The sequence below is a fragment of the Moschus berezovskii genome, chromosome 15 (assembly GCF_049115385.1).
Source record: "Moschus berezovskii isolate FMDL1 chromosome 15, NW_MosBer_1.0, whole genome shotgun sequence".
In the NCBI taxonomy this organism is placed as follows: domain Eukaryota; kingdom Metazoa; phylum Chordata; class Mammalia; order Artiodactyla; family Moschidae; genus Moschus; species Moschus berezovskii.
In genome coordinates, this window is record NC_142474.1 from 73,515,239 (window position 1) to 73,540,225 (window position 24,987).

Here is a 24,987-nt window from a genome sequence, read left to right on the forward strand (position 1 = left end):
CCTCCCTGTGTTTTCTGATTTCATCCTCTGCACCCTTTGAAACAAGTAACAACATTATCACCATTTTCCAAACGAGAAGACAGAGAAGTTAAATAACTCCTGCCGTTGAGCTCATAATGGCATTGATTCTCTGCCTGTAACAACTCCTGGCACATTTCCTTTGTATTGATTTCCTCTGTAACTGGCTGCCACATAATCAGACCACAGAATACCCTTGCAGGTAAAAGAAATGCATGAAGATTAAGAGGGGATGTAAAATGTTGCTTTGGAAAATTAAGTTCCTTAGCAAGAAGGCAGTGAGCATCTGCTCAGTATCAGAGAGAGGGATTAATCCTCAGAGGTATGTAGATGATTAGTTAAGACCTGGTCTCTGCCCTCAGAGCCTGAAGTCTTGTTTGGGAAGACAAATGTGAACAAATCAATCAAATAAAGCATCATGGGGCAATATGACTATGTAAGCACTGGTCTCCTCCCCAACCCCGCATTCCCCAAAGGAACGTGGCAATAGAGGAAACCCTTTATCACAGCTAGGGTCTGTTAAGGAAGACACCCGCATGCACTCTCTCTGGAAGGCTTTTACTAGATATACTGCATTAAACAATAGGGACTTCCGTAGATTGAGTCCCACCCCTCTTCTGAGGATATAAGTATGCCCCACCCTGTCTAAGCATTATGTTGGAGAAATCCTGGTGGGGCCCTTCTGTGTCCCCCAGATTTGGAGGCTGAGAGCTGAAGACAAAGAGAATGGGAGTTACAGGATAGGCACCACTCAGACTTTTGAAATGGCAGAGGAGAGGCGAACTGTATGACAGGTGTGTCTCGCAGGGTACCCAGGGACCACGGGAGGCTGAGTAAATTCCACCAAGATGTGAGGGGGGCGGGGTGATGGAGGTGAGGGAAGAAGGGCTTTGCAGAGGAGGTAGAGACTGAGCAGGAAGTTGGATGATGAGGAAGTGGGGGAGGGGCAGGTGGAGGCCACACGGGACTAGGAAAGCGGTCCAGGGAGAGGGGTGGTATTGTGAAGCGCCTAGAGCCACCAAGCAGTATGACACGTGGGAGAAGCGGCGGGAGCTCTGCGTGATCTTAAGGAAGGTCCTCGGGGCTGCAGTGTGGAGATCCGACTAGAAGTGAGAGGTGACAAGGCTGGAGAGAGACAGTACGCTGCTACGTTGGGTCTAATGAGGGATAATGCAGAATGGAGGTCCCAGGGAAGGAGGGAGAGGAGGTGGGAAAAGAGAAGAGAAAGTTGGCTGTGGTGGATGGGAGAAAAGGTGATGTCCAGGCGGCAGTCCTGGCACCAGCCACCAGGCAGATTCCAAAGGCAAGACAGTGAGTTCCCTGCAGACCAGGCAGGTCAAGGGTCCCTGGGAGCTGTCCAGGGGAGTCCTCAGACGAACAGTCTGCAGAGTGTGACAGCCTGGGCTGGCCAGTCCCTTTTTTTAAATTTAATTTTACCTTTTATTTTTGGCTGCTCTGGGTCTCCATTGAGTGTGTGGGCTCTCTCTAGTCGTGGCACACAGGCTTCTCATTGTGGTGGTCCCTCCTGTTGCAGAGCATGGGCTCTAGGTCATGCAGGCTCAGTGGTGCACGGGCTTAGTTGCCTTGCGGCATGTGGAGTCTTCTCAGACCAGGGATTGAACCCGTGTACCCTGCACTGGCAGGCAGGTTCTTAACCACTGGACCACCAGGGAAGTCACGGCCAGTCCCTCTCATATCTTTGTTGTAAAAAGCAAGGTCACTGTGATTGGCAGTAAAGAGATTATGAAATGTACACTCCGCAGAGAGACTGGGAGAGGACAGTCCTGATAGATGAGATTCCAGTGCCTGTATTTCTGTACAAGAGTAATTCTCCTTTCTATTTTAACCCAGGGGAATCCCCTTTCTCCCTTACCATCCACTCTGAGCACAGAGTCACCCCACAAAAATCTTTCATGTTAATTTCATCTTCATGTGCTTATTGCACATCTTCTTGGCTCTTGAGATTTGCATATATGCATGTACATACATGTGTGTGTGTGTGTGTTCAACAGGACTGGAAATTTATGCTCACAACAGCTTTGTAACATAGCATTTGATGCATGTTGTCCTTGCCAGTGTTAGGTAAGAGCACTTCAAAAAATATCTGCTAATTGCCCAGGTAAAGTAATGTTATTGTTTTATTTTATATTTTAAGCATTTTAGTTATGTTATTATTATAGTTTGAATTGAATATCAATATACCTCAAAGAAAACACATTGTTAAATGCTAATGTTACTTTTTTCAGCTATTTGCACCAAAATGCAAAATTTCAGGACTGTTTAAATACTACAGAGTGAAAGATATTCTTTTTTTTTCTTTAAGACTCTGACCATCTCCCTTTAGTAAATTGAGGCTATTCTTGGTTACTTCAGGTTTTAATTCAATATTTTATTATGTGAATTCTCCATTTCCTAATAAATATTCTTTATGTAACCTCTGAATTTATAATCTCTGCCTTGAAATGCCAGTAGCATATATCTTTATTTTGGTTCTTAAATTACCATGTGGGAAAATTGACATTTATTTTGGGTGAATCATTCTGTGTATTTACGTCTAGATTTCTGTGACTGCCACCACAACCAGGCTATAAAACAGTTAGACCGTCCCCACTAACCTGCTCATGCCATTCCTTTATAATCACATCCTGTCCGCTAACCGCTGATTTTTCTCTCCCATGTAGCTTATCTTTTCAAGAATGTCACATAAATGCAATTATATAGTATCTTGCTTTGTTTTTGCATTTCTTAAATTGCTCACAAGGCTGGAAATTTTCCTACAAACTAGTTACAACTAGGTTTTTTGTATTTTGTGTCATTGTCACTTATTTAGTTGGGTCATGGGTAGTGGTTTGGGGTATTTTTTCCTACATATCTGTGTATACTTATTATATAAGAATGATGGTCACTTATTTTCTGTTACATTTACTATAGATATTTTCCCTTTTTGTTATTTTCTTTAAATAGTAATCTCTTACAAATAGTAATATCATTTGATCTAGTAATATTGGGGTTCTCTAGTGACCTAGTCTGATGCAATCTTGCTAGTCTGATGCAATCTTCCTAAATTTAAAAAAAAATTGTAAAAGGTGCTTATCAGCTAATTTCTATTATGGAATAACTGGACACAATCTCAGTATGTAACTGTAAGACTTTAATAAAGCAGATAATGGAGCTGTCCCTCAATGGGATATCATGCAAGAATTAAAAGGATGCTTAGGAAGATGGCATAGTAACTTGGACAATCTTCATGATAAAATGTTAAATTAAAATTCAGATATAATCTCTTACACACAGTCGGAGCACGGAATATAAACCAAAACACAAAACCCATTAATTAAAATAGAGAAAATCCATCAAACCAATAAATGCATTTGCCTCAGGTAAGGAGAGTTTTACTAACTTTGTGTGTTTTCTTCATTTCATGATAATCGCCTGTTACTGTTTTTTTAATCAATTTTTATTGGGGAATAGTTGCTTTATAATGTCGTGTTAGTTTCTGCTGTACAGCAAAATGAAACAGCTGTTCGTGTACATGTATCCCCTCCCTTTTGGATTTCCTTTGCATTCAGAGCACCGCAGGGCACTGAGCAGAGCCCCCTGTGCTACACAGTAGCTTCTCATTGGTTATCCATTTTTATAGAGTATCAGCAGCCTGTGTTTATCACAGTCTCCCAGTTCCTCCCACCCTCCCTTCCCCCTTAGTATCCATATATTAGTTCTCTATACCATTTTTCTAGGGCTTCCCTGATAGCTCAGTTGGTAAAGAATCTACCTGCAATGCATGAGACCCCGGTTCGATTCCTGGGTGCGGAAGATGTGCTGGAGAAGGGAAAGGCTGGCCACTCCAGTATTCTTGGGCTTCCCTTGTGGCTCAGCTGGCAAAGAATCTGCCTGCAGTGTGGGAGACCTGGGTTTGATCCCTGGGTTGGGAAGATCCCCTAGAGAAGGGAGTGGCTCCCCACTCCAGCATTTTGGCCTGGAGAATTCCATGGGGTCACAGAGTCAGACACGACTGAGCAACTTCTTTCACATACCATTTTTCTAGATTTCATATATCTATGCATTATATTTGTTTCTGTGACTTCATTCTGTGTGACACCCTAGGTCCCACTGATCGTAGCAGCACCATTTACAATAGCCAGGACATGATCACCTACTGCCAATACAGAAGGAGAGAAGATTCTGAGTAGCTCAGGAAAAAAATGCTACCTTTTGCCTTAAAAAAGGCACCGCTGAGCTTGAAGCTTTATTGAACGATGTGTGAGGTGAAGCACGCAAATGCCAGTTCTGCTTTCTAAATGTCAAAATGTCAGATGCCGTCCCTGGGACCAGGCCTTCAGAACGAGAGGCGTTGGCTTTGCTACCAGATAGATGGATGCATTGGGCAGATGGGCAGAAGGCCCATGTGTGAGAGGAGAGGGCAGGCAGACTGGCGCAGGAGCCTGGATCGCTCGTGGATAGGACATCGGATGATGTCTACATCAGCCCTGCAGGAGGAGGGGGTTTCACTGCAACTCACTTCCTTACTGTGATAGAACCCCTGCGGACCCTACAGCCCTCTGTCTGTTCCCCAGACAGATCTTCCCATGTGCTCGGTGAGCGCTGTTGCCTAATTCTGAGCCCAGCCTGGAAATAGCAAAGTGACACGTCTTCAGTAAAGGTCAGAGTGCTTGTAACTCAGACATCGTGAGTCACTGATCCCTCCGGGCTCAAGTCCGAATGAATTGCTCACCTTCAGCTTGTTTTGAGGAAATCTTCAAAAAGTCCACATGTGGTAAATAGTCCCATAAATGATGCTAGTTCTTGGTGATTGGCTTGATCAGTGGAAGAATATAAATTTGTCTGAAAGATCTACATGACCCAGGAACCCCGGGCGGAGAGGTGGGGGGGACAGGGGTATCAAGTTTTCTCTGGAAAATTCTCACTTCTTAGACAGGCTTCTACCCAAGAGCTCTAAGCTCAGAGGGTAAGGGGGCTCCCTAAAGACAAACCTGGAAGTCATCTCACTGCTAATTCATGGGAATGTGTTTCAGAGGCTAAGAACATGAGAAAAATCGGGATGATTCTATGACCGTCTCTTTTATTTAAACCTGTTGAACTGCAGGAAATTGGGACTCTCTTAATCTCCATGAAATTAATAGCAATTGTCAAGGGCCCTGATATGTCTCCCTGTTGGTTAAAAACAAACAAACAAAGACCAGCAGCATTCCAGACGTCCAGAGGACTGGTAATCTCTGATGGCTCTGCTGGCTTCAGATGGTGGGTTTGAGATTTCCAGTTGTGTCATTGATTATGGCATCTCGGAGCCTGTGGCTCTGAGTAGTTTGTTCTTTTCCACAAAGATAGGAAAGATGGCCAATGCTTTCTTTTTGATACTGGGTTGGTCAAAAAATTCTCTTACAGAGAAACCCAAATGAACTTTTTGGCCAATGTACATTCCCTTTGGCTTCCTTGAGAATGTTTTGGAAAATTCATGAGGTGAAATCTGCTTAAGAGACAGGAAGCAATAATGTAAATTTATCACTAATTATTGATACCAGGTAATAGTTTCAGATTCATGGAACCTCATGGAAAAGTAGGTAAAAACGGGAGGGAAGTTTCAGTTCAGTTCAGTTCAGTTCAGTCGCTCAGTCGTGTCCGACTCTCCGCGACCCCATGAATCACAGCACGCCAGGCCTCCCTGTCCATCACCAACTCCCGGAGTACACTCAAACTCATGTCCACAGAGTCGGTGATGCCATCCAGCCATCTCATTCTCCGTCGTCCCCTTCTCCTCCCGCCCCCAACCTTTCCCAGCATCAGAGTCTTTTCCAGTGAGTCAACTCGTCGCATGAGGTGGCCAAAGTATTGGAGTTTGAGCTTTAGCATCAGTCCCTCCAATGAACATCCAGGATTGATCTCCTTTAGAATGGACTGGTTGGATCTCCTTGCAGTATAAGGGACTCTCAAGAGTCTTCTCCAACACCACAGTTCAAAAGCATCGATTCTTCGGCGATCAGCCTTCTTCACAGTCCAACTCTCACATCCATACATGACCACGGGAAAAACCATTGCCTTGACTAGACGGACCTTGGTTGGCAAAGTAATGTCTCTGCTTTTTAATATACTATCAAGGTTGGTCATAACTTTCCTTCCAAGGAGCAAGCGTCTTTTAATTTCATGGCTGCAATCAGCATCTGCAGTGATTTTGGAGCCCAAAAAAACAAAGTCTGACACTGTTTCCACTGTTTTTCCGTCTATTTCCCATGAAGTGATGGGACCAGATGCCATGATCTTTGTTTTCTGAATGTTGAGCTACCTCATGGAAAAGTAGGTAAAAACGGGAGGGAAGTTTAGTAGAAGTAAATGGTCAAACAAAGGAAAGAACGGAAGATGAAAAATCAGACTAGAATCCCTGACTCTGTAGCCAACACTAAGATGATTTTCACCAACATCTCCCTGGAAGTGTTATTATTAGATCTTCTTGGACTTTTACAAAGTCCTTTGTTTCTCTTTCCACAATGAAGTTGCTATCTTATGGTGGTCAGTGATTTAGGGTATTCAAGTGGTTCATACTGTTCAAAAGCTCTTTAAATACATACATACACACACACAGATATATATCTCTGTGTGTGTCTAAAGTAAACAGATCAGCTGCTAAATGAATGCCCAGAGCCCATTCCATCACACACACAAATAGCCCATGTAAGAATTTCACAGTGTCATATTTAACTGCTGTGACTAAAATAGACTCACTGTTTATAAACTCATTTTCTTATTACTGTGTTGTTTCCTGGGTACCTACTTGAGTAATAGAAGAAATGAAGTGTTGGAATGCTTTTGCGTCTCTCTGCGACTATTAAATATAACTCCATTCAATTAGGAGCGGGACTTAGGTCTAACTGACAAGGTTAAATAACCTTAGTCCAGGACACCACTTTCTCTGGCACATCAGCCTGCGGTTTGGGGTGAGCCCAATAATGCACCATGCAGAAGGGGAAGTAAAACATTTGTTTGGATGGATAGTTGAGCCACTTGAGGCTCTGGCTTTCAGAGATAAAGCACTGGTTAAGAGGGATGCAACACCCAGAATAATATATTTTACAGTCTTCAAACAGCTGTTGTCTTCTGTTGCTTGGCAGGGAGTGACCATCATGTCACCGTTTCTCCGAATTGGTTTGTCCAACTTCGACTGTGGGTCCTGCCAGTCATGCCAGGGTGAGGCGGTTAACCCTTACTGCGCCGTGCTTGTCAAAGAGTATGTTGAATCAGGTAAGCTTGAGTGGGTAGGGGGGTGGGGGAAGAGGAAGACCCTGCAGTGAACTGGGAAGCAAGGCCTTCTGGGATTTTCAAGGTCGCCTGACCCAACCTGACTTTCCAGCTCAGGAAAAGATGCCCAGAGAAGCCAAGTGCTCCCTCAGAGGCACATGGGCTTAGTAACGGCCTCTGAGCGAGACCTGTTTGCCTGCCTTATGTTCTAGGCCATGGTCCCATTTTCCACATAAACAAAGGAAAAGAGGAATGAGTTGAGGATGTTATGTGAGGAGTTAACGAAGGAAAAAAAAAACCTACTTTAATGAGCTAAAGTAGAACATGGTACAGAGTTGTCTGATGGTTTTCTATGATTATAGATAAAGTCTGCATCGTCTTGCACTTTGAAAAATTTTAGTTGGAGGATGCTTACTTTAGAATATTGTGTTGGCTGCTGCTATTCAACAGCGTGGATCAGTCTTAAGTATCCATGTGTCCCCTCCCTCTCGACCTCCCTCCCACCCCTCCAGGCTGTCTCAGAGCACCAAGCTGAGCTCCCTGTGCTATATGGCAGCTTCCCACTAGCTATCTGTTCTACATATGGTAATGTATGTGTTTCAACGCCACCCTCTCAGTTTGTCCCACCCTCCTTCCCCTACTGTGTCCAAAGTCTGTTTTCTGTATCTGCGGGTTTATTCCTGCCCTGAATATAAGTTCATCAGTATCATTTTTCTGGATTCCATATATATGCGGAATAACATATAACAAATACATGATACGAAAACAAATATATGATATTCCTTTTTTTCTTTCTGACTGACTTCACTCTGTATAACAGGATCTAGGTTTATCCACCTAACAAAAACTAACTCAAATGCGTTCCTTTTTATGGCTGAGTAATATTCCATTGTCTTAGACTTAACGCCGAAGATATTTTTACTGCTTTTTTTACCAAGTTCAGTTAAATAATACAAAAAATATAGGATTAGCGATTAGGATTCAAATTTCAGAAGACTTCCTTTACTAAGACCCGAGGTAGGTTAAACAATTTTGTCAGATTTAAATATTCATGAAAATTTCATTGGGAGGGAAGATTCTTTCATGGGTTTAGATCTTTCCATTAAAATCATCCTACGCTGGCTTGGCTAAATTACTGGTACAGCAATGTAACTAGTGTGCACATGTGAGCATGGTAGTACCATGGAGTCAAGGAATTTTTCTAAATGAAATAGTAATTAACATCACTGTACATTGTAATAAGTGAACAGGCAAAAAATGAGTATTGAATGGACATTTGGAATACTTCTTCCATTTGGAAGAAGGAGTGGATATAAAGCTAAATTGCCTAATGAACTGACTGCTAAAATATTTTAAAGAAAATTTGATAATATTTTAACCAATTTATTTCCTGAAGTACATTAGAAATGATAATGTGAGTAAACAGTGTCACTCAGGAAACATAAGATAATCCTATTCTGTCTAGAATATCTTTATGATCACTTAAACTGCTCCTACCCTGTCTGATCCCTGCCTCTGTATTTTAAAGTTCAAAATCCCATCAATGGAGGAGCCTGGTAGGCTGCAGTCCATGGGGTCGCTAAGGGTCGGACACGACTGAGCGACTTCACTTTCACTTTTCACTTTCATACATTGGAGAAGGAAATGGCAACCCACTCCAATGTTCTTGCCTGGAGAATCCCAGGGATGGGGGAGCCTGGTAGGCTTCTGTCTATGGGGTCACACAGAGTCGGACACTACTGAAGTGACTTAGCAGCAGCATCATGGACTTTCTAAAAACTGAAAGAAAAGGGAAAAAAAGCAGGGTGAAGTTTACATCCCATGGTTTTCCCAGCCTCCCTGCCTTCCCCTACCTCCCTACACACATTTCTGGTTTTAGCAGGCGACACTTTGTCGGGAAGTCTGATTGCCACCGATGCAGTCACAGGAACGATAAGGAGCCACTACAATGCATTTACAGAGAAGGTATTTATGGAGCACCTACTGTATACTGGGCCAGAAGACATGCCTTTCCTTCAGAGTTCCTCTCCTAGCAGAAGATAGGCAAAAAACAGAAAGATCACGTAGTAAGTCATGTGAAGTGAGGACATCAAAGCAGGGTCGCGCAGGGAGAGACTTGGGGCTGGAGAGAAAGATAGAGAGAGAAGGTAGTCTTGAAAAAGAAAAATTGAGTGACCTTCCCAGGTGCAAGAGGAACTTGATTCTGCAGGTGACGACCTCCAGCTGGATGTGTCCAGCTCAGAACCCTGGGGTTTCCAATCCTGGACGCTGGCTTTTCTTTCCCTTAAAAGACTTCTCTGTGCTCAACTGGCTTCTGCCTTCCAGCCCCAGGAGCACATCAAAGCGGAGGAGACTGACTGATCATCTTGAGTTCCCTTCTGCCCAGATCTCTCTCCTGTTTAGTTAACAGTGAAAATGGCACTTGCTCCCAATCTAAAACCTTTCAAATGTCACCGAAATCTTTGAAGTGTGCAATGTCTGAGTTTTTCAAAGCTGCTTTTTGACTTAATGGGTCCCTTGGATCTGGTTCCCTTTACATCCACGGGTCTCACTGACATTTGCCTCCTGGGAGCCTTTTTTTAAGCATCTATTTCTTCTTTTGGCCTTGCCTTTGAACTTGGTCTAATCAGCCACATGAATCAAGAGGACGTGTTGGAAAAGAAGTTTGTTTTTCTGAAAGGTTAGCCTGTGGAGCGCGAAGGTTTTTGTTTTTCCATTTTGTTTTAGTTTTGTCCTGAAAAGAAATCTCTCTGAACATGGTATTTAAAATGTTACTTCTGTAGAGTTTTAGCAGGTTTCCATGTTTGGGATGTTAAGGCTGCATTTTACATAAAGCAAAGAACAGGGGCAATTAGGACACAGTGCCAACAAACAGTCTGGGAGCCTTTGAAAATAGTAAACCCCACTGTAAATAGACAGGATCTTGAGTTCTCGTTCTCTTTATAAATGATAACAGTCTTTACTGAATGAAAGTGTGAAAAATGCCTTGCTATGGGAATTTCTGTCTGTTTCCTGGGTGTGCCGAATGATAATGGTTGGAAGAAGTTAAAGGAATTTTGAGAGGTAGCTTGAAGCCTGTGGAAGTAAAACATTACTCTGATTTCCATATTACCATGGCTTTTTTTTTAAAGTCCACTCCTGGGTTAAATTTCTATTAAACAAACCATAAAAGTATTCCCCTTCCAATTCCATGCTCAACATTGTTAGAGTATATACCTCTCACAGCCAGGTTTACCTACAGTATGAGGTTTCAGCTTATTCAAGTCCTTGTATACCTCCCAAAGAATAATTTAGCAAATGCCTGATGCCTGTTCCCTTTCAGCATCATGCGTCGAGTTAGAACTGCTTCGTTTCCCTGCTTTCAGTGACGTTTTCTTTTTGCTTTATCAACATCTCTGATAAGTCTCTGCTCAGACTGCCGCTTCATGTGCTTGTGATCACAAGAAAGAAACCCTGCAGCTGCAGTTTTCTGCTCCTGCAACGACTAAACAGTAAATACTACAGAGAATCCAGTATGGATGGAGGATGGGACAACACTGCTGAGTCCCCCTAGTAATCAGTTTCCCTGGTGGTCCTGGGATGGTTCTCTTAAAGTTTGTCATCCTGCCCTTAGTTCCTGCCACTAACCATTTGCAGGCCCTCTGCAGCCTGCTTCACTGACCCCAGGGATGACGACCTCCACCTCTCTGAGATACTTGTTAGTTTTTGCTTAGGGTGCATGGTTTATGTTAAAATGTATCCTCATCTTGAGAAGAAAATAATGGTTCATGGTATTTTAAAGGTTTTGCCTATTAAAGGTATTTATGTTGAGTGGAAATTTTTAAAATTTCTTTCTAAAAGAGCACTCAGTATAAGCCTGAAATTAAGTCACTGTCTTTTTCAAATCAACATATTTTCTTTTTTTTTTTACTAGATACCCAGTGAAATTGAACAGTCATGTGTCCACCCTTAATACATTAACACAGAAGGATCCCCAAAGGCATAAAAGTATAAAACCTGTTAAAAAAAAAAAAAGCGGGGGAGGATCTAGGCCACTGTCCTCTACTAAACATACCAGGCTTAGCTGCTGGGTTCTTTATATTCAGAGTTCAAAAGAAGCAACTGATGAATAGGAAAAGAGCATTGCCAGTGTAAGATGCCAGATTTATCTGCATAAATTATCCAGGTTGACTTCCAAGTTTTAGTACATTACCTTGCATGTAGACCTTGGAACCATCTCATTTTGTCCTATTTTATCTCTATCTCTAATTCTTTTTTTTTTTGGAGTATAGTCGATTAACAATGTTGTGATAATTTCAGGTGCACCCCAGAGCGATTCAACCATGAATGTATCCATTCTCCCCCAATCCCTCTTCCATCCACGCGGCTCCGTAATACTGAGCAGAGTTTCCTGTGCTATCCAGTAGGACCTTGCTGGTTATCCATTTTAGATGTAGCAGTGTGTGCATGTCCATCCCCAATTCCCCAGCTGTCCCTTCTCCCCATCCTTCCTCCCTGGTAACCATGAGTTCATTCTCCGAGTGTCTCTAATTCTTACATGCGTTATTGTTGTTCTCTCAGAAGACTTCTGTAGTCCTCGAGAGCAGAGGGAATGGGTGAATTATTTCCCAGAACAGGCTGAAAGCGTAATGAGAACATATCTTTCCATTCCTAGAGAATGGACAGATGTACATCCAGAAAAAGCCAACCATGTACCCGCCCTGGGACAGCACTTTCGATGCCCACATCAACAAGGGACGCGTGATGCAGATCATCGTGAAGGGCAAAAACGTGGACCTGATATCCGAGACCACCGTGGAGCTCTACTCTCTGGCCGAGAGATGCAGGAAAAACAATGGGAAGACAGAAATATGGGTAAATAGCCAAGGCATGAGCTTCATTTATGTGTGTATTCCTTAAAGTGATAGGTACCATCGTGGCTGAAGACTGCTACAAAATTTCAGTGTCATCCTGAAGGCCTTGAGGAAACTGACTCCCTACCACTGACTCGTTGGTGGCTTGATTGTGACAATGAGTATTCATTGTGGACTGTAGACCATATTAGCATACTCCAATTTCTTTGATTTTTGTGTAAAGGAAATAAGGTCTCTTAGGGTGTGAAGAACTGTTATTGACCTATAACTGTTAAAGTCAGCTTGGAAATACCACAAAATTTTCATAGCGTGGGAACCTACCTGTGATCTGTGTATCAAGATATCATGTGAATATCAAGATATCTAGATACCTACATGATACCTTGATAAACTATCTTAGATAAGATACTGGATAGATAAGTGAGAACAAAGATCCATTTAATATCTCCATCCCTGTTATTTTTTTAGTCATAATGTGTTTGCTTAGCTTGTTGTTGTTCAGTGCTCAGTCATATTTGACTCTTTGTGATCCCATGGGCTGCAACATGCCAGGCTCCCCTGTCCTCCCCTATCTCCCAGGGTTTGCTCAAATTCATGTCCATTGAGTCAGTGATGTTATCCAACCCTTTCATCCTCTGCCACCCCCTTCTCCTTTTGCCTTCAATCTTTCCCAGCATCAGGGTCTTCCAGTGAGTCGGCTCTTCGCATCAGGTGACCAAAGTATTGGAACTTCAGCTTCAGTCCTTCCAATGAATATTCAGGATTAGCTTACTTTGCTCTAAAAAGTACATTATACACAACTCATCTTACCACACAGATTTTTGAAAACTTCAATTCTAAACATTTGTTACCAAAATAGTTATGAAGTTAAAAGAAGTAAACTATGAAAGCATAAAAAATTTTTATGAAAATTTCTGGGGTACAAAAATTAAAGAAAACATGAGTAAAAGCTGCTTTTGTAAGATCTGAAACCAAGAAAGTGTTTTCAAATGTCTGCATCCTTTATGCAAAGGAGGAGACTCTTACCTTTCAACTTCACACTTCGTATAACTCAGATTCTTAGGAAGTCCAGCCAAAAGATTTGCAAATGCCAGGTTTCAAAATGGGAATAATATAAGCCTAAAACCTAGATTTTCGTGTCAATTGTATATTTTTTACCTTAAAGAGAGGGGGGGTACATTTTAGGAAAGTATATCTATCTTTGCTTGCATCACTGAAGTTATCTTTAAAGATAACGATATGTCAAGATTTTTTTCTTAAAGTCCCCCATGCTTAGATGTATTTAGATAATTTAGTTCAGGGTGTCTGTGAACTCGTTCAGCCTGGTGAGAGATCACAGACACAGAATTCCTCTTAGGTAGTTGGTTGTACAAATAGAAGTGGATAAATAAGTGGGTGATGTCACAGGTATGTGACTTAGTGGTAAAGGTTTACACAGACCTGTTGGGGGAGAGGGTGAGGCTGCAGTTACCACTGAGTCATAGAGCATTTGACCAGGCTCAGAGAAAGAAGAGAGAAACTAGAGAAAATCTTCCTCTGTTTTTCCCCCATTCCCATTTATTTTCCACCTTCTGCTTCATTTTTTTTAAAAGGGAAGAGTCACCAAATCTCTAATTTTTTAAGTAGCATACTATTGATTTCCTTTTCAATGAATAAAGGGATAACTATTTTTAAAATTCTTTTATTACACATCCTTGACAAACAAGTTGTTTTTCTATTTCTACCTCTTAAGTTGCATTTGCTTTCTTGCCAAGACATTTGTTTTAAGTTTATTCTTGTCAGACTTTCCATGTTTTTTGCATATTGGGGTTATTGAGACATAAGCCCTCAGATCCTTGGAAGGATAGGATATCCTTTCAACCTAGACAGCATATTAAAAAGCAGAGACATTACTTTGTCAACAAAGGTCCATCTGGTCAAGGCTACAGTTTTTGCAGTGGTCATGTATGGATGTGAGAGTTGGACAATAAAGAAAGCCGAGCGCTGAAGAATTGATGTTTTTGAACTGTGGTATTGGAGAAGACTCTTGAGAGTCCCTTGGACTGCAAGGAGATCCAACCAGTCCATTCTAAAGGAGATCAGTCCTGGGTGTTCATTGAAAGGACTGATGTTGAAGCTGAAACTCCAGTACTTTGGCCACCTGATGCGAAGAGCTGACTCATTTGAAAAGACCCTGATGCTGGGGAAGATTGAGGGCAGGAGGAGAAGGGGATGACAGAGGATAAGGTGGTTGGATGGCATCACCGACTCAATGGACATGGGTTTGGGTGGACTCTGGGAGTTGGTGATGGACAGGGAGGCCTGGCGTGCTGTGGTTCATGGGGTTACAAAGAGTCAGACATGACTGAGCAACTGAACTGAACCGAAGCCCTCGGATCCACATTTAACTACTGGCAGCCTTCTTATTTCTGCCTTTGTTATGTTCAAGGTTATTTCCTAGTTCACTTTTATTTATCATGTTTAAGGGTCAACGGATTGCTTTGGACTTAGTTTCCCTTGCTTCTGTTGAAATCTGCTTTCTTAAAATTAGTTTCTCTATTTAAAAAAAAAAAAAAGATTTTCCCAGAGTTGCCTCTTACCTCCACAGTCACCATCTAGTTTCCAAACATCGATATTTTCTTTCTGCTTTCCCAAGGTTTTCCCTGTTGGTGTGGTTATCCCCCACTCACTCATAAATGTGATGGAATCTGACTTTCTCTGGATGCTGTTTTTTCAGCAGCTCACTGATTTAATTTCCTCTATCGCCACTAATTCCTGAATATTGATAACACTGCAGTCACCTGGTACCAGTTTTTCCCACTTCCTCTGGGAATGTGCCCCTATCCCTCGCTCTTCTAGTTTTATTTTTGCCTCCATTATTTATTATTCCATAAACCAGAGAATAATGAAATATGTACTTGATGTCAAAGGCCCTTCTCTTTTCACTAATCTACTTAAGCCATTTAAGAGTCAGACGCAACTTAGCACCTGAACAGCAAGAACAAATTTAAGCTTTCATGGGAATGTGTAGTTAAGCAAGTGGTACAAGCTTGTCACATCATAGAATTCTAATAGTAGTGATGCTGTACCATCGGCATTGCTATTATGTCAGTTTCTCCAAAATCTTTAAAGGTCTGTTGGAAGGCACAAGGTCACCATGACTTTGAATTATTTAGGCATGGTTTGTATTCAGTCCTGAGTTCAACCAGACCCTTCTTGCTATTTTTCAGTTATTCTAGTTACCCATAGATGTAATGATCAGCAATGAGCTTCAGTTCACCTTTTTTTTTTTTCTTTTTAGCATGTGAACAATGCTGTGCTACAGTTTAGTTATATTATGAGTCGTTAGTCAGGTCTTCTCAGATTTGCCATGTGTCCCTATGTCACATCACGTAATCTGCATCATCCCTTAACAGGTCACATTGTCTGGTCCCTTCTACATAATGATACTGAAATATATATATTTTTAATCCCTTCCTTGACCAATCTAATTAAAACTTCCCTTAGTAGACGGTCCAGCACTTTCCAAAGGAAGCAGGTTCTCCATGTGAAAGTGAAAGGCCACTCCCATTTAATACCCCCATTAACCTAGAGGCCCTGGTGGCTCAGCAGTAAAGAATCGCTGGCAACTCAGGAGATGCGGGGTCAGGAAGATGCCCTGGAGGAGGAAATGGCGCCCCACTCCGGTATTCTTGCTTGGGAGAGTCCATGGACAGAGGCGCCTTGCAGGCCGCAGAAGGTTGGACATGGCCTTAAGGAAGTTTTGATCTCCAAATCAAATTCATGAGATGCTGAGGTGTTCTGATAAAAGAAAGGTTATGTGTGTGGCTGCTGTGCTATTTTGATGATAACACGAGTGAGCAAAGTGAAAAGGAACAGAGCTGTGCTGGAAATCTCCTGCCTCACACAGCTCATCAGTTGGGATGTCGTTCAGCTGAGTGCTTGCCTCACGCTCTGACCCGTGTTTCTTTTCTTCCTTCCACCAGTTAGAGCTGAAACCTCAAGGCCGAATGCTGATGAACGCAAGATACTTTCTGGAAATGAGTGGCAAGTGACATTTCTTACTCCTATTTGGGGATGAGGTGGGCATGTCTCTTCTCCTTTGCAACTTAGTTCACTTTTTCGAAAGCAAAGAAAATGGAATCACAAGGAATTTCCTAAAAATTTCCAACAATGCTCAAGCATGAGTTGAATATACACTCTGTGGGACCAGATACCCACAGAAATATAAAACATTTATAGCATTTACTTTTGAAAAAATTTTAGTTTTGGCTGCACTGGGTCTCACGGCGGTGCTCAGGCTTTCTCTTGTGGAGGTACACAGGCTTCTCGTTGAGGTGGCTCCCCTTGCTGCGGAGCTCCGGCCCGAGGGCACACGGCTCAGTAACTATGGCTCACAGGCTCTAGAGTGTGGGCTCAGTAATTGTGGTGCATGGGCTTAGTTGCCCCGCCGCATGTGCAATATTCCCAGACCAGGGATCAAACCTGATTTCCCTGCATTGGCAGGCAAATTCTTAACCATTGGACCACCAGGGAAGTCCAGCATTTATTTTTCACGTGGTGTGAAGGCATACGCCCAGGGCTTTTCTAGTCTATCTATATTTTCATTTGGGAGTTTACTGTAAACACCAAGGTTCTGCTAATGTGTTGTCCTGTGTGTTCACACTGTGTATGAACGGTGTGATATGACACACGGTCACACCATCAGAACACAAAATTAGTAAGAAGCTGGTAAATACTTTCCTTCCTAGAAGAACAGAGTACTAATGCTTCAAGTTGGTCACCTTAAATGCTTTTAGGAGCAAGCAAGGAAAACAATGTGTCACTGAAGACTTTCCCTTGCATCTCACGCACAGACACCATTCATAGAAGTTACATTTACGAGCCGTGTGCGTGGTGTCTCGGACAGCCTGTCGGTTCTTCCTGTTGCATTTATATCCTGCTGTCAAAATGCTGTGTAAATGGGTCAGATGCTACTACTCTTCAATCTTTTTTTAAGTATAGCTGATTTACAATGCTGTGCTAGCATCGGGTGTAGAGCAAAGTGATTCAGATATGTCTGAATATATACATACGCACACACACACATATGTGTATATGCTTGCACATCCTTTTGTCTTACAGGTTATTACGAAATATTGGGTATAGTTCCTGTGCTGTACAGTAGGTCCTTGTGGACTATCTATCTATGTGTGTATGTTAAGCCCGTTCCCGTTTTATGCCTCCATGCCCTTGTCCTTTGGTAACTATCAGTTTGTTTTCTCAGTGTGTTCTGTAAGTAAGTTTCTGTTCTGTAAATAAGTTCATTTGTATCATTTTTTAGTGTCCACATATAAGTGGTATCATATAATATCTGTCGTTCTCTGTCTGACTTACTTCACTTAGTGAGATCATCGCTAGGTCCATCTATGTTGCTGCAGATGGCCTTATTTCATTCATTTTCCCGTTTCACTGAGTACTTAGAGGTGCTCAGTGAATGAGTGTTGAACTGGTCAGTCGGGCTCAATCTGGCGTTTGGAAATGCCTTTTCTTTTCCTTTGGTGCCCACTCAGGGACTGTCTCAAATATCTCCATCATCCTTCTGAGTTGCTGAGGAAGCCTACTGACGTGGCAGAACTGGGAGAGGCCGAGTCTTCCGCCTGTGTCTGCACTTTAGGGCACCGCTTCTTCTTCCTGAGCCCTCTTCCTGCTCTCCAGCCTCTGAGAGAGCCCCTCCCTTTCTTGGTGTCCTGGCTGTCGACCCTGGTGGCTCTGTAATACCAGTCCTGCTTCCTCTCTGGCATCTTCAGCTTTTCCTTCTCTCTTTGGTTTCCGCCTCATTGCCAAGACGTACATAATTATGCTATCTTCTCCAACTTGAAATAGATATTTTTTAAAATGCTTTTTACTGTGCTAAAAGTCACATAATATATACTATTTCAGCCATATTTAATGGTACAGTTCAACGACACCAAGTCCGTTCACGTTGTTGTGCAGTGCTCACCGTCACCCACCCTCCTGAGTCACCTTCCTAAACTGACACTCTGTCCCCGTGAAACATGAAGTCCCCATCCCTGTGTCCCCACCCGTCCACCCCACAGCCCCAGGCATCTCCCAGTGTGCTTTCTAACTCTCTTTGACTATGCTAAGTACGTCGTCTAAGTGCAATCAAAAAGCATTTGCACCTAATGTATATTGGAATGCACTTTAAATTTTATTTTTAATTGAAGGATGATGGCTTTACAGTATTGTGCTGGTTTCTGCAAACATGAACACGAATCAACCATAGGTATACGTATGTTCCCTCCCTCTTGAACCTCCCTCCCCATCCCACGCTTCTAGGTTGCTGCAGAGCCCTGGTTTTAGTTCCCTGAGTCACACAGAAGGTTAATTTAATATATGTCCTAGGGCTTCCCTGGCGGCTCAAATGGTTAAGAATTTGCCTATAATGCAGGAGACCTGGGTTCGATCCCTGGGTCAGGAAGATCCCCTGGAGAACAGAATGTCAACTCACTTCAGTATTCTTGCATGGAATATTCCATGGCCAGAGGAGCCTTGCAGGCTACTACAGTCCATGGGGTCACAAAGAGTCGGACATGACCAAGCAACTAACACTAACGCATGTCCTACAATCGGATTACCTTCTTTTTTTCCCCTCTGTGCTATACAGTAGGTTCTCATTAGTAACTTGTTTTATACCTAGTACTGTGTATATAGTTTGAGCATTCTTTGGCATTGCCTTTCTTTGGGATTGAGATGAAAACTGACCTTTTCCAGTCCTGTGGCGACTGCTGAGTTTTCCAAATTTGCTGGCATATTGAATGCAGCACTTTCATAGCATCATCATTCAGCATTTGAAATAGCTCAACTGGAATTCCATCACCTCCACTAGCTTTGTTCATAGTGATGCTTCCTAAGGCCCACTTGACTTCACATTCCAGGATGTCTGGCTCTAGGTGAGTGATCACACCATTGTGATTATCTGGATCATGAAGATCTTTTTTGTACAGTTTTTCTGTGTATTCTTGCCACCTCTTCTTAATATCTTCTGCTTCTGTTAGGTCCATACCATTTCTGTCCTTTATCGAGCCCATCTTTGCATGAAATGTTCCCTTGGTATCTCTAATTTTCTTGAAGAGTCTTTCCCATTCTGTTGTTTTCCTCGATTTCTTTGCTTTGATCGCTGAGGAAGGCTTTCTTATTTCTCCTTGCTATTCTTTGGAACTCTGCATTCAGATGCCTATAACTTTCCTTTTCTCCTTTGCTTTTCGCTTCTCTTCTTTTCATAGCTATTTGTAAGGCCTCCTCAGACAGCCATTTTGCTTTTTTGCATTTCTTTTCCATGAGAATGTTCTTGATTCCTGTCTCCTGTACAATGTCATGAACCTCCGTCCAGAGTTGATCAGGCACTCGGTCTGTCAAATCTAGTCCCTTAAATCTGTTTCTCACTTCCACTGTATAATCTTACACGCTAGTAAAGTCACGCTCAAAATTCTCCAAGCCAGGCTTCAGCAATACGTGAACCGTGAACTCCCAGATGTTCAAGCTGGTTTTAGAAAAGGCAGAGGAACCAGAGGTCAAATTGCCAACATCCACTGGGTCATCGAAAAAGCAACAGAGTTCCAGAAAAACATCTATTTCTGCTTTATTGACTATGCCAAAAACCTTTGACTGTGTGGATCACAATAAACTGGAAAATTCTGAAAGAGAGGGGAATACCAGACCACCTAACCTGCCTCTTGAGAAACCTGTATGCAGGTCAAGAAGCGACAGTTAGAACTGGACATGGAACAGCAGACTGGTTCCAAATAGGAAAAGGAGTACGTCAAGGCTGTATATTGTCACCCTGCTTATTAACTTCTATGCAGAGTACATCATGAGAAACGCTGGGCTGGAAGAAGCACAAGCTGGAATCAAGATTGCCGGGAGAAATATCAATAACCTCAGATATGCAGATGACACCACCCTATGGCAGAAAGTGAAGAGGAACTAAAAAGCCTCTTGATGAAAGTGAAAGAGGAGAGTGAAAAAGCTGGCTTAAAGCTCAACATTCAGAAAACAAAGATCATGGCATCTGGTCCCATCACTTCATGGGAAATAGATGGGGAAACTGGAAACAGTGTCAGACTTTGATTTTTTGGGCTCCAAAATCACTGCAGATGCTGATTGCAGCCAGGAAATTAAAAGACGCTTACTCCTTGGAAGGAAAGTTTTGACCAACCTTGATAATATATTCAAAAGCAGAGACATTACTTTGCCAACAAAGGTCCATCTAGTCAAGGCTATGGTTTTTCCCGTGGTCATGTATGGATGTGAGAGTTGGACTGTGAAGAAAGCTGATGGCCGAAGAATTGATGCTTTTGAACTGTGGTGTTGGAGAAGACTCTTGAGAGTCCCTTGGACTGCAAGGAAATCCAACCAGTCCATTCTAAAGGAGATCAATCCTGGGTGTTCATTGGAAGGACTGATGCTAAAGCTGAAACTCCAATACTTTGGCCACCTCATGTGACGAGCTGACTCACTGGAAAAGAGTCTGATGCTAGGAGGGATTGGGAGCGGGAGGAGAAGGGGATGACAGAGAATGAGATGGTTGGATGGCATCACCGACTCGATGGACATGAGTTTGGGTAGACTCCGGGAGTTGGTGATGTACAGGGAGGCCTAGCGTGCTGCGATTCATGGGGTAGCAAAGAGTCAGACACGACTGAGCGACTGAACTGTATATATATGTGTATATATGTCAGTTCCATTCTCTCAGTTTAAAGGTATTTTTTTAAACCTTTTTCTCCTCTACAAGCCTTTCTTTCCTTTCATTCCCTGACACATCTTGAGAAAGTAGTTTAATGTATTACTCCTTTTTCCTTCACTACTCTATCAACCTTTAAACCTGAAGAATCTGGCTTATTTTTCAATCCATCTGCTAAACAGCTTTCTCCAAAAGAATGAATTCTTAAAACAAATGTTTGTTTCTTAAGCTTCAATTCCGTTGACATCTCTCTATCCGTCAACGCTGAGAAACCTTTTCTTTCTTGGCTTGCTTGATGTAATATTATTCAAGTTTTCCTCTTACTTTTTTAGCTCCCTCTTCATGGCCTCTTTTGTAATTTCTTTTCCTCTCTCCTGAAAATATGGGACTTCTTATCTCCACGTCTGTTCTTCGTGTGAGTGCCATCTCTTCCTGACTTACCCATTCAAAATTAGGGGTAACATCTCATAATTCTTTATACTATCCTGCATAGCAATTTGCTTACAGCTCCCCAGGAAATGTATGACTTAATTGACTACAAACAAGTGATTGGTTAAACTAAACAAATAGATTAGGCACCACTGATCTAAAATAAATAACCACAGAGCTTATTCAAGCCAGTGAACAAATGGAAGGCAAAATTCCTTCAGAAATAAACAGTAATTACAAGGAGAATTTTTAAAATTCTGAGCTTTTATACATTTACTTTCTTATAAGGATTGAAATGGTCCGAGGATAAAGGAATTATAGCAAGGAGCAAGGGAATGAATTCCTTACCTGTACTCTCTGACATATTTAAAAATGTATACTGTTCTAATACACAGACTATTTTATATTTATGAACATACAGTTACAGTCCAGACTGTTGTTTATAATAGCTTATTAGACTATTCAGTCAGTAATCTGCTTGGGTTCAATTCCTGGATCAGGAAGACCTCCTGGAGAAGGAAATGGTAACCCATGCCAGTATTCTTGCCCGGAGAATCCCATGAACAGAGGAGCTTGGCGGTCTGCAGTCCTTGGGGTCGCAAGAGTCGGACACAACTTAGCAACTAAACCACCACCATATAATTTTTACATGAGTATATTTGTATATTTTTCACAGTAATATGGATAGGGTTCCCAGAATAATTCATCTCCCTCCCTGAGTTCAAAAGTCATGTTATGCTTTATTTTATTTCATCAGCACCAAAATAGAAATGAGTCAGAGCTTCCCGACAAATGGCCTCCTGTGCTGGTCCCGAGTTGTAAATAGATCTCTACACTTAAACCAGCACCTATAGGAGAAGGCAGTTGCCTCGGTGACCCTAAATCTAACCCCTAATTCACCAAGCCTAATTTATTTCCAGCCCAGTTCCTAAAAAAAGCCCTAAATCGCCTATCCTTGAAGTATCAGGCAAAGTACTAAGCCTGTCAGGAACTCTTTTTTAGGAATGCTTTATTGTTATTTTCTTTGGAGTGTAGTTGATTTACAACGCTGTGTGAGTTTCAGGTGTACAGCAAAGTGATGTTTTATCTGAGAGTTTGGGGTTTCCATAAAACAGACCTGTGGACTCTTGTAGAGAAGACTTCAGTCTTGAAATGAGTGCTGGCACTAGGCAGGATTGTGGAGGAGGGTCTCCACCTCCGTTACCCTCCCCCTGCCCCGTTGTCTACCCAGTGCGTTTCCAGCCTGGCCATGGAAAGGGGTGGGGGAATTAAGATACTCTGGCAGGATCATTTGCCTCCAGTGTGTTGTCCAGCCACTGCCATGGCTTAACCCGAAGGGAAACAATCTGGTTTAAATATTGTTAACCCTCTTCATTTGTGAAACATGAGTCCCTTATTCTTGCCAAACCTCCATTTTTTGTATTTTAAAAAATAAGTAGAATAAGTAATCCAAGAATGTCCTTAAAATCGCAGTTTTGCAGGAACTAGAATCATTAAACTTGTTATTCTTATTTTAGTGATGAAGACAGTTTTGTTCTGTCTCCTTAACCATGGCACTCTCATACATGCTGGAGGTTCCGTTGCACTGTTCAATCCTAACTATCTTGCTATTGTGTATTTCGGTTGGGGGACCTGGGCTTTATCAGGGCTAATATTCTCACTGGTATTTCTCAGAATTTTTCCAGCCTTTGGGAAGTGTGGGTACTGTGCACAGTTACTCCCCAGAGTACCTTCACCAGCATCCAAAGCCCAGGGCAAACTGAAGAAATGTGGACGTGATGATTTGATAGAGACGACTAGGTGCCATCCAGGATGATCTAGACATTTTTAAATTGCAGTTATCTGCTCATTTCTGGCCCTTTCCACATTGACCTGTATAGTTTATGGCTGCTGCATCTGATTCCCATGGGCTTCAGGAACCAAAGCATAAACAACTTCCCAAAGCTCTTTTGCCTTCAGAAATCTGGCCAGCTCCTGCCTGTCTACATTTTTGTCTATAAACAACCAGATATAAAATTTCCTGGGACCTAAAAAAAAAAATATATATATATATATATTGTTTCCAGCTTACTGTCAGTATCACATTATTCTTTAGAATTACAGGCCTAGTATTTGCCACTTCCTGCCTTTCCTGGCTGACTCATCACTGACAGCGACGAGGAGAGGTCAAGAAATACCTTAAACGTTCCAACTTCTGGTTTTAAAAATGGAGAGAGGATATAGCTCAGTGTTGTGAAAGGGGATGGAAGGATTAAGTCAAGAATCCAGCCTTGTTGTTCCAAGCCTGTAACAGTACACCCTCTGATAATTCTGTTATGGGACTAAGGAAAGACACTTCATATTGTACCAAACTTTAGAAATACTGGGTTAGCCAAAATGTCCATAACATCTTTTGGAAAAAACCCAAGTTGGTTTTTATCCCAGCCCAGTTCTTGGGGTGTGAATGGTCTCAATGCTTGTCTAGTTCCTCATCCATCTTTGCTCCTTCCCCATTTCCCCCCACCCTGGTCGCCCCCAGCTGTGACAGCCATATCGCAGAAGGTCATTGTCACTGCCCTCTTCCTGCAGACACAAAGGACATGAACGAATTCGAGACCGATGGCTTCTTCGCTCTGCATCACCGCCGAGGAGCCATCAAGCAGGCCAAAGTCCACCACGTCAAGTGCCATGAGTTCACGGCCACCTTCTTCCCACAGCCCACGTTTTGTTCCGTCTGCCATGAATTTGTCTGGTATGGTAACTCGCATGTGACGCCAAGCTTCAGATTATGCCTTGTGTCACTTTTGTTTGTTTGTTTGTTTGTTTGGTGGTGTTGGGTCTCAGTTATGGCACACAGACTTCAGAGCACAGGCTTAGTTGTTCTGAGGCCTGTGGGATCTTAGACCCCGGAGTGAGGACTGAATGCCTGTCCCCTCCCTGCATTGCATGGCAGATTCTTAAACACTGGACCACTGGGGAAGTCCCATGATGTATCTTCTTAATCCACCAGGCCTGGCATGTTCCACCTTAGGGGAGTGTATGGGAATAGGTGCTACCTGAGAGTTTCCAGTGGCCTCACCTGGATTGAGAGGTGTGATTCCAGAGAATATTTTCATAATAGAGCTCCTTTAGCACGAGGAATCCAGCTCTCTTAAGAAAGATTTCGAGGAAACTTTGGTTTCCAATTAAATGGGAAGCTTCTGGGGGTGAGTGGGGAGGGAAAGAAGAGGGAGAGATCTTTATTGTAAGCACAGTTTTATAGTCAAAACTGCCACCAGCTCAACAACCCAACTGTGCTGCTAACTAAGTGTCTGCAGAAGGCAACACTTGCCCATTGGAGCTGATGGGTTTCTGTGTTTACAAGGCTCTTGGGTGTCTTAACAGCCCTCGAACAGAGATTGGTTCAAGCCTCCATAACCACAATAGCGAAGGCTACGGTAGACTGGAGACTCAAAATGACTCCTATCTCTTGTTTCAGCCTCCCCCACTCTTTTGGGGTCTTCTCTCCTTTGCGTTCTTGCAGGATCTGTTAATGCACAACCTCCGGCTTAACCAGGGTATCCAAAGGTCAGGTAGACTTTTGGTGGATTTCCATCAACTGTCTTCATCTAATGACTTGAACTCCTTTCTTTCTAATAGTGAATGTTAACAGAATCAGTCTTAAGGTTGAGAATTTATTAGCTGCAAATGTTCTCATATACTCAGAAAGAGGAAATAAAGTGTTATATGGATATCTTTGCTTATCTGTGCTGAACT

The 24,987-nt window shown here is 42.5% G+C and overlaps 1 protein-coding gene across 6 annotated transcripts in view; it reads left to right on the top strand.

Moving 5' to 3' along the window:
* PRKCQ (protein kinase C theta) overlaps positions 1-24,987 on the top strand; it is a 155,611-nt gene that overhangs the window by 54,155 nt on the left and 76,469 nt on the right. For 5 of the 6 annotated variants that reach the window (XM_055427121.2, XM_055427130.2, XM_088844201.1 and 2 more), the window contains exons 2-5: positions 7,140-7,269; positions 11,921-12,120; positions 16,085-16,145; positions 23,821-23,983. In XM_055427121.2, coding sequence (XP_055283096.1) covers positions 7,152-7,269; positions 11,921-12,120; positions 16,085-16,145; positions 23,821-23,983 — 542 coding nt within the window. In that variant the 5' untranslated portion in view covers positions 7,140-7,151. Of the gene's footprint in view, positions 1-6,820; positions 6,966-7,139; positions 7,270-11,920; positions 12,121-16,084; positions 16,146-23,820; positions 23,984-24,987 lie in introns of those variants that run through there. The other variant, XM_055427112.2, reaches the window with a different exon arrangement.